This window comes from Theobroma cacao, chromosome 10 (assembly GCF_053813885.1).
Source record: "Theobroma cacao isolate CCN51 chromosome 10, ASM5381388v1, whole genome shotgun sequence".
Taxonomy (NCBI): domain Eukaryota; kingdom Viridiplantae; phylum Streptophyta; class Magnoliopsida; order Malvales; family Malvaceae; genus Theobroma; species Theobroma cacao.
Window position 1 is genome coordinate 18923052 of NC_142648.1, and position 16838 is coordinate 18939889.

At 37.2% G+C, this 16838-nt stretch overlaps 1 protein-coding gene across 1 annotated transcript; it reads left to right on the forward strand.

Annotated features, from left to right (window-relative positions):
• The first annotated feature begins 610 nt into the window (after window positions 1-610).
• On the forward strand, window positions 611-2793 carry LOC18586772 (cytochrome P450 77A3-like). Its single transcript, XM_007010322.3, has one exon. The coding sequence runs from the start codon at window positions 1054-1056 to the stop codon at window positions 2602-2604; it is 1551 nt and encodes a 516-aa protein (XP_007010384.3). The 5' UTR covers window positions 611-1053; the 3' UTR covers window positions 2605-2793.
• Window positions 2794-16838: the final 14045 nt, after the last annotated feature.

The window sequence follows — 16838 nt, forward strand, 5'->3', positions numbered from 1 at the left end:
GCTGACAATTCACTTTTTGTTATATACTATGTAACATCTTCTTTCTCATAGTGTTGTTTGTAAACATAGCAAAAATCTCTCTTAATTTCTTTGTTTTGTCATACCATGGCACTTTTTAATCATATAACTCAAAAAAGACTACTGTAACATTCATTTTTTATTTTCTGATATATAACTCAAACAATATTATGCCACATCCTTCATTTGTTATTAATTGTTATTCTTTCCATTCATCGGTTATTATTTCAATTGTTTACCCTTATAAATAATTTTTCTATATCTTTTCATCATATTTATATACTTGTTAAGAAAATTTAATACAAACTCCTCATATAAAAATATCATTTTTCTCTAATAGAATTATTTCACCAATAATTTAAAAAAATTTAGAAATCTGTTGCATAACGCGGGATTACTTTCTAATATATGTAATACTATCCCATAAAACATATATACCTTACACTTTACCTGTTACGATACAAGCATGTACATTGGTTCTTATCCAATCCAAGTCCCGATCACGTCAGCACAATCCTTTCTCGATCCAGTGTTGTACAAAAAGTTGCATGTTCACAAGCATCAGGTCAACGACAGACTTCATTTATTTCTACTCCTTGAACTTTTCATCTCTTGAACTGTGAGCCACAGCTGACTCGTAGGTTCTTCAACACTCACCTGTCAAATCTCATCCAATTTCAGGAAATCTCTGCCTCAGCTCTCCTCAAGACAAGTACTGAGTTAAGTCTCCTAAGTTCTCATTAAATGAGTAGCTGCATGCAATAAGTCATGGAACTCGTTTTAGTTTTTGTTTCTATTGCTTTTGCTTTTCCTATAGCAAGCTAGCTGGGAATTACAATGCAAGTCTTAATGGTTTTTGGCCCATAGTTTGTGCTGTTCTCTGTCTCCTCGGCATTTAACACCGTCCCACCTATACAGTGGTGGTAGAAACCTTTCACGAGTAGCTTTAACTGAACCCCACCTGCATTTTCATGCTCTGCTCATTTTTATACCCCTGTCTAAATATCATCTATCATACTGCATCACTTCTTCAGTATGGCTACTTCCTCTTACCATTTCACTTCTTATTCTTTCTCCTCTAACTCCCATCTCTTCTTCACACTTGTTGCCTTCGTCCTTTCATGCCTGATTTTCTTTCTTTCTCGCAAGTCAAAATCAAAACGCCTAAACCTCCCTCCAGGGCCCCCTGGTTGGCCTGTTGTTGGAAATCTTTTCCAGGCTGCTCGCTCTGGCAAGCCCTTCTTTGAATATGTCGAGGATCTTCGAAAAAAATATGGGCCAATTTTTACACTCAGAATGGGGACTAGAACGATGATTATACTCAGCGATGCCAAGCTATGCCATGAAGCATTCATCGAAAAGGGTGCCCTGCTCGCCAGCAGGCCACGAGAAAATCCCACTCGAAACATCTTTAGTTGCAACAAATTCACCGTAAATGCAGCGGTTTACGGGCCAGTATGGAGGTCTCTGAGGCGGAACATGGTTCAGAATATGCTGAGTTCAAGCAGGCTTAAAGAGTTTCGCAGTACTAGACAGCATGCAATGGATAAACTAATCGATCGCCTGCGAGCTGAAGCCGAAGCTAATAAGGGGGTTGTTTCGGTGCTGAAAAATGCTCGTTTCGCAGTGTTTTGTATACTCTTAGGCATGTGTTTTGGGATTGAAATGGATGAAGAAACTGTGGAGAAAATGGATCAGGTAATGAAAACTGTTTTAATCACTCTTGATCCAAGAATTGATGATTATCTTCCCATTTTAAGCCCCTTTTTCTCCAAGCAAAGAAAAAGAGCTCTCCAGGTTCGTAAGGAGCAAGTGGAATATATAGTCCCATTCATCGAAAAGCGTCGAGAAGCTCTTCTAAATCCGGGATCGGATAAATCCGCCATGTCGTTTTCATACCTTGACACTCTTTTTGATCTCAAAGTTGAAGGAAGAAAATCAGCACCATCCAATTCAGAGCTGGTCACACTCTGTTCTGAGTTCCTCAATGGGGGGACCGATACCACTGCAACTGCACTTGAATGGGGCATCGCACAGCTGATTGAGAACCCAGATGTTCAATCTAAGCTTTACGATGAAATTAAATGGACGGTCGGCGATCGAAAAGTAGACGAGTTTGATGTAGACAAAATGAAGTATTTACAAGCGACAGTGAAAGAATTGTTACGGAGGCACCCACCAACATATTTTTCACTAACTCATGCAGCGACTGAGCCTGCAACTTTGGGGGGATTTGACATCCCGACCGACGCAAATCTTGAGATTTTCTTGCCAGGGATTAGTGAGGATCCAAAAATATGGTCGAACCCAGAAAAATTTGACCCGGATCGGTTTTTCTCGGAGAAAGAAGCTGCGGATATAACAGGGGTAAAAGGGGTGAAAATGATGCCATTTGGGGTTGGGAGGAGGATTTGCCCTGGTTTGGGGATGGCGACAGTGCATGTTCACCTAATGTTAGCAAGAATGGTTCAGGAATTTGAATGGACTGCCTATCCACCTAATAGCAAAATGGATTTTAGTGGGAAGTTGGAGTTTACTGTAGTCATGAAGAATACCTTAAAAGCAATGATCAAGCCAAGGGGTTAGGGGTTATGGAGTTAAGATTTTAGCTCAAACTCACAAACCATACACTTTTGGTATGCATACTTTTGGGTTTCTTCTTCTGGGTTTGTTTGTTTCTGAAAAGGTCGTTTCGGTTAGATGTTCTTGTCAATTCCTGCTGTTGCTGGGTACTTCATCGGTTGATAAATTTCATTTCGCAATAACTTCTAAATATATTTTGAAAATCATTGCTCTTCTTTCAAATCATGGCCATTCACAGATTAATTCAGCTAAGACAATAAATAAAATTAACTTCTGCTATGCAGATCAGACAGGTCATTAACATTAAATTGCAGGGCATTTATTTATTTTTCTTAATCGGCCTCATGTCCGACCTTAATTATGCAGTAATGCAATACAAATTCCTTTTATTTAAAATTTATTTATTTTAGTTTCAAAGGATGTATATACATTGTCGAAAGGATCAAGGCATGTCTCAGCAGTTAAAATTTGAACATCTACTTCGAAGATTATATTTGGCATTCTTGTCGACTTTGTTAGGTATTGCTACAAATTTAGTTAAAACTTTCCGTGCACGAGATAAATGAAAATGGAATATAATAATTATTCTGTGAGAATATAATATAATAGTTATTACGTTATTTGCTACAACAAATAGAATAGCAGATGAATAGTTATTATGACTTATTGCTGTATTTGATTGTTAAAAATAATTTTAGAATAAGAAAGAAATAGAAGATAAAAAGATAAAAATATTCTTTAATATAATACACGATTATTTATTATTTATTTTATTTTTTAAGTATAAATAATTTATAATTGATTTAAAATATTAATAATTGATAATTTAAATATTAATATTTTATTTTTAATTTAATCTTTAATATTTTCAAATATTAATATTTTATTCATAATTTAACTACTATTATGTTTAATTATTTTTATTTTATTTTATTTTTTAAATTTTAATAATTGATAATTTATTTAAAATATTAATATTTGATCATTTAATTATTAACATTTTATTTATAATTTAATCATTGACATTTTAAAATATGAATATTTTATTTATAATTTAAATGTTATTAACAATCTTTATTTTTATTTATTTAAAATATTAATAATTGATAATTTAAATATTAATATTTTATTTATAATTTAAAAATTAACATTTAAAAATATGAATATTTTATTTATAATTTAAACATTATTGTGATTATTTATTTTTATTTTATTTTAGTTTTAAATATTAATAATTTATAATTTACTTAAAATATTAATAATTGATAATTTACATATTAAATTTTATTTATAATTTCATCATTAATATTTTGAAATATTAATATTTTATTAGAAGTTGGAATTAAGGGAGAGGAGGAGGAAAGAGAAAAAATAATATGTTTATATAAATAGGGTTATAATTTGAAAACTTGTAAGGGGAGTTTTGAGCTTTATTTTTTTTTTTAAATTTATTCCTCAATGGTTGAATAGCTAATACCATGAGAAAGGTGGTATTAGTTATTTTTTAATTTTAGATAATTTTAGTGAATAGTCATTTAAGAGGAATGGCTATTCCTTAGTTATTTCACAATCAAAAAGTTCCTTAGCAATAAAAGGGAAATGGCTAAACCAAACATGCAGTCAAACTCAAAAGTCTTTGTGTTCTTCTCTTAGGAAGACGTAGAGATAAGGAAGCAATCTCTTAATGATTAGCCCACTCTTTAGCTATGGAATGGTTGGGAGCTATTGTGAGAAGAGAGAGACGAATAATTATTGGCTTGGCAAATTGGGCAGTGGTCATTATCAATCTTCAACCAATTATTAAGAATTTCGCAAGATTTAGGTGATCTTTCCATGTTAGTATTAATGAACCACCCAGACAGTTGTCTGCCATTTTACTTTTAATAAATGCACCCAAAATTTAGTTCAAAATTGATGTTGATTTATTTAACTGTGGAGAAATGAATGAGGTGATTCCATTACAGTGCCCATGTCCCCCCAACAAACTTTTTTAATGTCTTTGTATAATTTTGAGGAAACTTTCCACACAAAACTCCCAAAAGGACAATAGGTATGCCTGCCACAACGACACGACAATTGAGTATGACACTACAATTCCCTTAATTTCGTTCTTTTCGATTCAGTCCGTATATTATTAAAAAATAAAAAAATCTTGGCACGATTTTAGCTCTGATGTCAAAATAGGCCCAAGTTATATAAACAAAATTTAAAGACGTATAAGCACCAAAATTATAGCATGATAAATATGTTAGAAATATGCCTTCAAAACTAATTTTATTATCTATTTAATAAATAAATAAATTGTTGCATCAATTATTATTTTTACATATATTATAACTTAACGGGTGTTTTATTTATTTATGACATAACATTGTAGAAAAGCTTTGTTAATAGTTGATGAACTATTAATTGGGGGGTTATATAGTTCTTCAGTTCCTTGTTTGTCAAAATTGTTTTAAATCAAACATGACCAAATATTTAAAACCTACACTTGTTATGCATTTATTGAAAAGATAGAATAATTTAAATCCAACATTGGGGTATAATGGCCTTAAAGTTGTGAAATCCCAATTTTCATTATATGGAACATGGCGAATTTTTTAATTTTTATGAATTATATTGATGATGATTATCAAATGAGTTTTCTAGCCATTTGAATGTAAAATTTCTTCATAATGTAGTGTTACATTCCTAGATTGAGGGTTGAAGGATGATTGAAAAAGGAAACCAAAGAAGGTGTTTTTATAAGATAAGGCATGAAGAGTTGACCCTCGAGCAAGGAGGGTTGATCCTTGAAGGTAATTTAGCTCAAGTTAGCTCCCAGATTGATTTAGGATCAACCCCTGAGAAAAAAAGGGTCGATCCCTACAACCCAACCACTTGAGTTAGCTTCTAGAAATGGCTAGAATCAACCCCAAGGAAAGTGAGGGTCGATGCTTACAAGATGAAACACTTAGAAAATTTCTAGAGTCACAAGGATCAACCCCCAATGGTTAAAGAGTCGATCCCTACAACATGGGATTAAGAAATTAGCTATTGGAATTTGTTAAGATCAACCCCCTATGGTCAAAGGGTCGATCCTAGCCACCATAGGTAGAAAAATATAAGCCTAAGGATCGACCCCCAAGGTTTAAAGGGCTGATCCTGAGGCTCTAACTTGGAAAAAATATAAAACTCAACTTGAGCCGTAAACTTCAAATTTCACTTCTTCAGCCTCTAACTTGTCCCTAGCAGCATCTGAACCTTCTCTCAACCTTTTAAGACCCCATTTTGTAAGGATTCAACCCTTCAAACTTGATTCTAAAGCAAGATTTGGCATTTTTGAGTTTAAATCTCATGGTTATGACCTAAGTCTAGGAATTTACGAATTTCAGCTCATTTAATCTAATTTTGAGTAAAGGATTTTAAGGGTTTTGCTCTCTAATGAGGTTGTTAAGGTAAGGATAATTAAGGTTGTTCATTTTATGGAATGGATTTGAAGTTAGAAATTTATTGGAGGTTAGATGAAAAATATTCAAAAACTCAACTAGTTTCAAATATGGGTTTTATTAGAAACTAGGATACTTACTATAGGATTTATTATGTTAGGTGATTATTAGAGCTCGAAATAGTAGAATAAGCATGGTTTGATGACTTAAAGTTTAGAGGAAGTTGTTTCTTGTCAAGATGAGTGGGTATACCTCTTTAAGTATTTTATATGGTAAAGTTAAACATGATTTATCAACTTGGTTAATTTGCTTATTTCAAATGTTATTATGATTTCTAAAAATCTAAATGTTTCAAGACAAATGTTTTCAATAAAGTTTTCGAATTTACTATGTATGTAAATAACTCTAATACATATTAGTTTTCAACAAGGAGGGACAAGCCTTTACAAATGTTTTCACTCAAATGCTCCTTGATTGGATGTATGTTGCACGATTAATGCATGGCTAAGTAGAAGCCTAGGTGAAAGAATGAATACTCACCCAAATTATATGTGAACGTGATATGTTAGAGAAACCACCATGGTGTACATTCTAATGTAGATGAATTGAGACACCCCTACAAGGAGATGAATGTGGATGGTAGAATGCCGACAACATAGACTGCGAGAGTGAGTGAATAAGTGTGAGACCCTGTCAAGCTCGATTAAAAGACGGTATTGTATCGAGTGGTACAACTAAGTTAAATCGAGCCTTGAACTAGTTCAAATAGAAATTCTAAGAGGAATTTGAAAATTTTAAAACCAACAGAATGGTTTAGAATAGTGATTTGGAGTTCAAGGTCCAGTTTGGAGTCCATCAGAAAATTGACCAATTAGGGACAAAACGGTCATTTTACCATTTGATGATTAAATGGAGATTTTTAGCCAAGATTTGATCACATTTGACCAAGAATAATTATATGAAATATAATTATGATTATTGGAGTATAAAATGATGTTTAGTAGTGAAAAATTGTGATTCCCGGTATTTATAGAGTAGAAGGGCAAAATGGTAATTTTGCCACTAGTGGACTAAACGAAAATTTTTTTAAACAATTTTTGCCCCATTTGGTTAATATTGATCAATAGTAGTGTTATTTTAGGTTGAAAAGTAGAAATAATGAGATTCCGGTACATTTCGGAGTATAAGGGCAAAATCGTAATTTTTTTGTCTCGGGGGCAAATCAGTAAAATTTTCGGCCCAGCACTTGTCAAGACCAAGGGATTTTAATTGTGGTAGGATTGGATAAATACCAGAATATTTGTGGTGGAAAATTAAGAAGAAAAAGTCAAAAAGTTAAAATTTTGGCCAATAAGCATGTGACACATGGCATGCTTGATTATTTTATTATTTTCTATAGAAATCAGCCCATTAAATCCCCAATTCCCTCACCATATTCGGCCTAGACATCCAGCAACCAGAAAAAAGGAAGAACAAAAGGAAAAACAAGAAAACCTAGGTGGAAATTCAAAGAAAAAGTGAAGAAATCAAGGAAACAAGCTAGGTAAGTTAAAATTTCTTTAATTCTCCTTGATACCTAGCTTACCCATGCTTTTGTTCTTGATTTCCATGGTTGAATATTGAGTTATCATGATGAATTCAATTCTGAAAAATGGGTATGGAAGAGGAATTGTTGTTGGAATAATTTGATTTTAGACTATGTTAGTGTTTAGGGATAGTTAAGCATGGTTATGAACAAAAACACAAAAGAAATATTCAATTTCTCTAGGGTTCCTTGTTGGCTGAACCATGAGGGCTGAATATCAATGGGGTATTGTTTTTATTTCAAGGAAAATGGCATGGAAAATGATAAAGTAAGGTGAAACGGTTATGTAGAAAAAGATTCGATGCTAGTACACCAAATGACCAAATTTTTTTCTATAAGGAATTGTGAGGGTTCTAATGCTGAATTTGGCTTTATTTAAATGTATGTGGTAAGTTAAGGTATTAGAGGAGAAATGAATTAATTTGGAGGTGATTTGGACACAATCGCCGATTAATCGGGTGATCGGTCAAATTTAATCGATACCGTGATTAAGCGGTAATCAGACATATTTTTGCATTACATATCAAGCATTAGTAGTTTAAATTAATTTATATCAATTTAGGGACAATATAGTAAATTCCTCGACTTTGTTATTTGTCAAGGTGGTGAGACGTCCGGAAAAGGCAAAGGAATTACGCCTGAGGACTATTAGTCAGAGTTCACCCAGAATCCGAATTTTCAACACCTGTGAGTGGACTGCCTATCAAAATTGTTTTGGGAATATGACTATTTTGAACAAAGTGTTTGAATGATTTTATGAAATTTTTCATGAAAATGAATGCCTTGGGAACAAGCTTTTAAGAAAAGGTTTATGTTATGAAATGTGGTTATTATGGATTTCTATGTGGCTGCATTATGTTGATATACATATATGCTTGAATATAATGTTGTGTAATTATGTTGACTCGGCTATGTGCGAGTAGGGAGTGTGCATAAGCCGAGGATGACCCGGTTATGTGCGAGTAGGGAGTGCGCATAATCCGGTGATGACCCAGCCATGTGCGAGTAGGGAGTGCGCATGAGCTGGTGATGATGATGATGATGAGCTGGTGATGATGATGATGGGTTGATGAGATGATGATGATGGGTATATACGTATATATATATATACATATGTAAATGTGTGTGATATAGCAAATTGATGGACAATGATTTATGGTTGTAATGTACGTAAAATTTGACACATTATACTTTGAGAATTTTCATGAATGTTAGGTTGATTTTATTAGTTTAGCAGGATGGCTATTGTTGAGTGAGGAAAAATGTTTCTCTTGTTGCTTTGTTTTCACTGCATCGAAATTCATGCTCGCTGTAGCGAAAAACTCTGGGGTTTGGAGGGGTTTTAAATAGGAATGAACTAAATTGCATTGTTTGAAACAAGTGCATCATGATTTTAAATTTTTCCTAATTGTTGCTTGTTCCCTTCCTTGTTCACTCACTGGGTTTATACTCACCATTTTCAAATTCATGTTTTCAGATCACGAGGTAGCCGATAATTAGGACGAGGTGTCCTTGTAGATCTGTGTACATCTTCTGGTAGGTGTCTCGGCATTCGGTAGCTGTATATCCATCCGAGTCACTCCGCTGGAGGTCGAGTATTATTTTGTTATGTATAGATGAACTTAAATGTAAATTTTAAAAGAGTAATGCCAGTACGAGTTGGCAATGTGTATCACTATTTTGACTCAAAGTCATGAAATACGACTTAGTGATAATAAATAGAATCATAAGTAAAATAAATAATAGGCTTGCTTGGGTTTAGTGGATTACGTCCATTGGACCCATGCGCCGGTCATGACCCGGAATTTGGGTCGTGACAGTATTGGTATCAGAGCCCTAGGTTTGTCTAGGTCCTAGAACTTCCTTTTTGTTAGTCCAGCGGAGAGTCGGGTCTTTATGTGGGAACTTCAGTTGTAAAGTGTGAACCGCGGCACATTTTACAACCAAATGACCGCATAGATTCCCTATCTTAGAAACCACCTGTTGCTTTAAGTATGATTATAATATGTGTTTAATAACAGGCGTTTGCTTTTGTCTAGGTAAGAATGCCGCCTAAGACACGAGCCGCCTCAAGACGGGCAGGGGAGCAAGATGTTCCCATTGAGATGGCAGATAGACCACGGGCATCCACCCAGAGAGGCCGAGGTAGACGTGGCAGGGTCACTAGGCCGGTGGGGTTGGATACGCCTGTGAGTAGGCAAGAAGAGGGACAGTCCTCAGGTGATGTAGATAGACACCCAGCTAGGGGTATTACTATTGAGGATTTGGCGGCAGGCCTACAGGGAGTTAACCGGGTTGTAGAGATGATGGCGACCCGCATGGAAGATATACAAAGGGTAGTAGAGGGGAGACCTACAGTACAAGAATCCCCTAGCTCCCAAGGACAGGCCGATCACCAACATCATGAGGAGGAGAGGGGACATCTAGATATTTCTCTTCCTGACTTTCTCAAGCTTAAGCCTCCAACATTTTCAGGGTCTGATGCATCGGAGAAACCCCAGGTTTTCTTGGATAAGATGGAGAAAATTTGTAAAGCCTTGGGATGTTCTAGTGTTCGGTCAGTTGAGCTAGCCGCCTTCCAATTAGAGGATGTGGCGCAGGAATGGTATAGCTCTTTATGTAGAGGCAGATCGACTAATGCAACACCGTTGGCCTGGAGTGAGTTCAGTGTAGCCTTCTTAGATCGATTCTTACCACTCAGTGTGCGTAATGCCAGAGCTAGAGAGTTTGAGACTTTGGTACAGACTTCAAGCATGACGGTGTCTGAGTATGACATCAAGTTCACGCAGCTAGCTCGTTATGCGCCCTATCTCGTTTCTACTGAGGAGATGAAGATTCAGAGGTTTGTGGATGGGTTAGTGGAGCCATTATTTAGGGCTGTGGCATCCCGAGATTTCACTACCTATTCTGCAGCAGTGGATCGTGCTCAACGCATCGAGATGAGGACCAATGAGAGTAGGGCTGCGAGAGATAGAGCAAAAAGGGGCAAGACAGAGGGTTATCAGGGCCGTAGAGATTTCAGCAGTGGTGGTTCATCTTCTAGCCGTCAGGGTCCACAGACGGACTCACGGTTACCGCAGCAGGGGAGTGACGCACCTGGTGCTAATATTAGGGTGGGACAGAGAACCTTCAATTCTAGGAGGCAGCAAGATTCTAGACAGAGTAGTCAAGTCATTCGCTCTTGTGATACTTGTGGGAGACGACATAGTGGACGGTGCTTCCTTACTACAAAAACTTGTTATGGGTGCGGTCAACCTGGGCATATTAGGAGGGATTGTCCGATGGCACATCAATCACCAGATTCTGCTCGTGGTTCCACTCAGCCAGCTTCATCTGCTCCGTCAGTTGCTGTCTCATCTGGCCGGGAGGTTAGTGGATCGAGAGGTAGAGGTGCGGGTACTTCCTCTCAAGGCAGACCATCTGGGTCCGGACATCAAAGTTCTATTGGTAGAGGCCAAGCGAGGGTGTTTGCTTTAACACAGCAGGAGGCTCAAACATCCAATGCCGTGGTCTCAGGTATTCTCTCCGTTTGTAATATGAATGCTCGAGTACTATTTGATCCTGGTGCTACCCATTCTTTTATCTCTCCATGTTTTGCATCTCGGTTGGGTAGAGGTCGTGTTAGGAGAGAGGAACAATTAGTGGTGTCTACTCCTTTAAAGGAGATATTTGTGGCCGAGTGGGAATATGAGTCTTGTGTAGTGCGAGTCAAGGATAAAGACACTTCGGTGAATCTAGTGGTGCTAGACACCTTAGACTTTGATGTAATCTTGGGGATGAATTGGTTATCACCCTGTCATGCTAGTGTGGACTGCTATCATAAATTGGTTAGATTTGATTTCCCCGGTGAACCATCATTTAGTATTCAAGGGGATAGGAGTAATGCTCCAACCAATTTGATATCGGTCATATCTGCCAGAAGATTATTACGACAGGGTTGTATAGGTTACTTGGCTGTTGTAAAGGATAGTCAGGCAAAGATTGGAGATGTAACTCAAGTGTCGGTGGTGAAGGAGTTCGTGGATGTATTTCCTGAAGAGCTACCAGGTTTGCCTCCTGAACGGGAGGTTGAGTTTTGCATAGATTTGATTCCCGACACTAGACCTATATCCATACCCCCATATAGAATGGCACCTGCAGAGCTTAAAGAGCTTAAGGATCAGTTGGAGGATTTGTTGGATAAAGGTTTCATACGACCTAGTGTATCCCCATGGGGAGCACCAGTGTTATTTGTGAAGAAGAAAGATGGGTCACTTAGGCTGTGCATTGATTATCGACAGCTTAATAAAGTGACGGTGAAGAATAAATATCCTCTCCCAAGGATAGATGATTTATTTGATCAACTACAAGGAGCACAATGTTTTTCTAAGATAGATCTGCGATCTGGGTACCATCAGTTGAGAATCCGGAACGAAGATATACCCAAGACCGCATTTCGAACAAGATATGGGCACTATGAGTTCTTAGTGATGTCATTTGGGCTCACGAATGCTCCTGCAGCCTTTATGGATTTGATGAACCGAGTGTTCAAACCTTATTTGGATAAGTTTGTAGTGGTGTTTATTGATGATATTTTGATATATTCAAAGAGTCGAGAGGAGCATGAGCAGCATCTTAAGATAGTGCTCCAAATTTTGAGAGAACATCGATTGTATGCTAAGTTCTCCAAGTGTGAGTTTTGGCTCGAAAGTGTTGCATTCTTGGGGCATGTGGTATCTAAGGAGGGGATACGAGTTGATACAAAGAAAATTGAAGCAGTGGAAAAATGGCCAAGGCCAACATCAGTTACGGAGATTAGAAGCTTTGTGGGTTTAGCTGGCTATTATCGTCGCTTTGTGAAAGACTTCTCCAAAATAGTTGCCCCTTTGACTAAGCTGACACGTAAAGATACAAAATTTGAGTGGTCTGATGCTTGTGAGAATAGTTTTGAGAAGCTTAAGGCATGTCTCACCACAGCTCCAGTGTTAAGCCTGCCGCAAGGCACAGGGGGTTACACGGTGTTTTGTGATGCATCGGGGGTTGGTTTAGGATGTGTATTGATGCAACATGGGAAGGTGATTGCGTATGCATCTAGGCAACTTAAAAGGCATGAGCAGAATTACCCCATACACGATTTGGAAATGGCAGCAATCGTGTTTGCCTTAAAGATTTGGAGACATTACTTGTATGGTGAGACTTGCGAGATATACACGGACCACAAAAGTCTGAAGTATATATTTCAGCAGAGGGATCTTAACTTACGGCAACGTAGATGGATGGAGTTGCTAAAGGATTATGATTGTACTATTCTTTATCATCCCGGTAAGGCCAATGTAGTGGCGGATGCCTTGAGTCGAAAATCAATGGGAAGCTTGGCACATATTTCCATTGGTAGGAGATCTTTGGTTAGAGAGATCCATAGTTTGGGAGACATAGGTGTGCGTTTGGAAGTTGCGGAGACAAATGCTTTGTTAGCACACTTTAGAGTGAGGCCTATTTTAATGGACAGGATTAAAGAAGCACAAAGTAAAGATGAATTTGTGATTAAGGCCTTAGAGGATCCTCAGGGTAGGAAAGGAAAAATGTTTACTAAAGGCACAGATGGAGTGTTGAGGTATGGAACCAGACTTTATGTGCCTGATGGTGACGGGTTGAGGAGAGAAATATTAGAGGAAGCTCACATGGCAGCTTATGTGGTACATCCAGGGGCTACAAAAATGTATCAAGATTTGAAAGAGGTGTATTGGTGGGAAGGACTTAAGAGAGATGTAGCTGAGTTTGTCTCCAAGTGCCTGGTTTGTCAGCAGGTTAAGGCCGAGCATCAAAAGCCTGCAGGGCTACTACAGCCATTACCAGTACCCGAGTGGAAGTGGGAACATATTGCTATGGACTTTGTAACGGGTTTGCCTCGAACCAGTGGGGGATATGATTCAATTTGGATAGTAGTGGACCGGTTAACAAAGTCAGCTCATTTTCTTCCGGTTAAGACTACTTATGGGGCTGCCCAATATGCTCGAGTTTATGTGGATGAGATAGTGCGACTACATGGTATTCCCATTTCTATAGTATCTGACAGAGGAGCTCAGTTTACTAGTAGGTTTTGGGGAAAGTTGCAAGAAGCATTGGGCACTAAGTTGGATTTCAGCACAGCTTTCCACCCTCAGACTGATGGACAATCTGAACGGACCATACAGACATTGGAGGATATGTTGAGGGCTTGTGTGATAGACCTTGGTGTCAGGTGGGAACAATATCTACCCTTAGTGGAATTTGCCTACAACAACAGTTTCCAAACTAGCATCCAAATGGCACCATTTGAGGCCTTATATGGACGAAGATGTAGGTCACCCATTGGATGGCTAGAGGTGGGAGAAAGGAAACTTTTGGGGCCTGAATTGGTGCAGGATGCAACCGAGAAAATACACATGATCCGTCAGAAGATGTTAACAGCACAAAGTAGACAGAAATCATATGCTGATAACCGACGGAGAGACTTGGAGTTCCAAGTAGGAGATCATGTATTTTTGAAAGTTTCACCAACTAAAGGGGTAATGAGGTTTGGCAAGAAAGGGAAGTTAAGTCCTCGGTATATAGGGCCATTCGAGATCTTAGAAAAGGTTGGAGCGGTGGCTTATCGTTTGGCATTACCACCAGACCTCTCTAATATTCATCCCGTGTTTCATGTGTCCATGCTTAGGAAGTACAACCCAGATCCATCACATGTAATACGGTATGAAACAATTCAGTTGCAAGATGATCTAACCTATGAGGAACAACCGGTAGCTATCCTTGATAGGCAAGTTAAAAAGCTCCGTTCAAAGGATGTAGCCTCAGTGAAAGTGTTGTGGCGGAATCACACTAGCGAGGAGGTAACGTGGGAAGCTGAGGATGAGATGCGGACAAAGCATCCACACCTCTTCGATATGTAAAGGTAAGCCACTCTACATTGAATTTAAATTCGGGGACCGAATTTTTATTAGTGGGGGAGAATGTGAGACCCTGTCAAGCTCGATTAAAAGACGGTATTGTATCGAGTGGTACAACTAAGTTAAATCGAGCCTTGAACTAGTTCAAATAGAAATTCTAAGAGGAATTTGAAAATTTTAAAACCAACAGAATGGTTTAGAATAGTGATTTGGAGTTCAAGGTCCAGTTTGGAGTCCATCAGAAAATTGACCAATTAGGGACAAAACGGTCATTTTACCATTTGATGATTAAATGGAGATTTTTAGCCAAGATTTGATCACATTTGACCAAGAATAATTATATGAAATATAATTATGATTATTGGAGTATAAAATGATGTTTAGTAGTGAAAAATTGTGATTCCCGGTATTTATAGAGTAGAAGGGCAAAATGGTAATTTTGCCACTAGTGGACTAAACGAAAATTTTTTTAAACAATTTTTGCCCCATTTGGTTAATATTGATCAATAGTAGTGTTATTTTAGGTTGAAAAGTAGAAATAATGAGATTCCGGTACATTTCGGAGTATAAGGGCAAAATCGTAATTTTTTTGTCTCGGGGGCAAATCAGTAAAATTTTCGGCCCAGCACTTGTCAAGACCAAGGGATTTTAATTGTGGTAGGATTGGATAAATACCAGAATATTTGTGGTGGAAAATTAAGAAGAAAAAGTCAAAAAGTTAAAATTTTGGCCAATAAGCATGTGACACATGGCATGCTTGATTATTTTATTATTTTCTATAGAAATCAGCCCATTAAATCCCCAATTCCCTCACCATATTCGGCCTAGACATCCAGCAACCAGAAAAAAGGAAGAACAAAAGGAAAAACAAGAAAACCTAGGTGGAAATTCAAAGAAAAAGTGAAGAAATCAAGGAAACAAGCTAGGTAAGTTAAAATTTCTTTAATTCTCCTTGATACCTAGCTTACCCATGCTTTTGTTCTTGATTTCCATGGTTGAATATTGAGTTATCATGATGAATTCAATTCTGAAAAATGGGTATGGAAGAGGAATTGTTGTTGGAATAATTTGATTTTAGACTATGTTAGTGTTTAGGGATAGTTAAGCATGGTTATGAACAAAAACACAAAAGAAATATTCAATTTCTCTAGGGTTCCTTGTTGGCTGAACCATGAGGGCTGAATATCAATGGGGTATTGTTTTTATTTCAAGGAAAATGGCATGGAAAATGATAAAGTAAGGTGAAACGGTTATGTAGAAAAAGATTCGATGCTAGTACACCAAATGACCAAATTTTTTTCTATAAGGAATTGTGAGGGTTCTAATGCTGAATTTGGCTTTATTTAAATGTATGTGGTAAATTAAGGTATTAGAGGAGAAATGAATTAATTTGGAGGTGATTTGGACACAATCGCCGATTAATCGGGTGATCGGTCAAATTTAATCGATACCGTGATTAAGCGGTAATCAGACATATTTTTGCATTACATATCAAGCATTAGTAGTTTAAATTAATTTATATCAATTTAGGGACAATATAGTAAATTCCTCGACTTTGTTATTTGTCAAGGTGGTGAGACGTCCGGAAAAGGCAAAGGAATTACGCCTGAGGACTATTAGTCAGAGTTCACCCAGAATCCGAATTTTCAACACCTGTGAGTGGACTGCCTATCAAAATTGTTTTGGGAATATGACTATTTTGAACAAAGTGTTTGAATGATTTTATGAAATTTTTCATGAAAATGAATGCCTTGGGAACAAGCTTTTAAGAAAAGGTTTATGTTATGAAATGTGGTTATTATGGATTTCTATGTGGCTGCATTATGTTGATATACATATATGCTTGAATATAATGTTGTGTAATTATGTTGACTCGGCTATGTGCGAGTAGGGAGTGTGCATAAGCCGAGGATGACCCGGTTATGTGCGAGTAGGGAGTGCGCATAATCCGGTGATGACCCAGCCATGTGCGAGTAGGGAGTGCGCATGAGCTGGTGATGATGATGATGATGAGCTGGTGATGATGATGATGGGTTGATGAGATGATGATGATGGGTATATACGTATATATATATATACATATGTAAATGTGTGTGATATAGCAAATTGATGGACAATGATTTATGGTTGTAATGTACGTAAAATTTGACACATTATACTTTGAGAATTTTCATGAATGTTAGGTTGATTTTATTAGTTTAGCAGGATGGCTATTGTTGAGTGAGGAAAAATGTTTCTCTTGTTGCTTTGTTTTCACTGCATCGAAATTCATGCTCGCTGTAGCGAAAAACTCTGGGGTTTGGAGGGGTTTTAAATAGG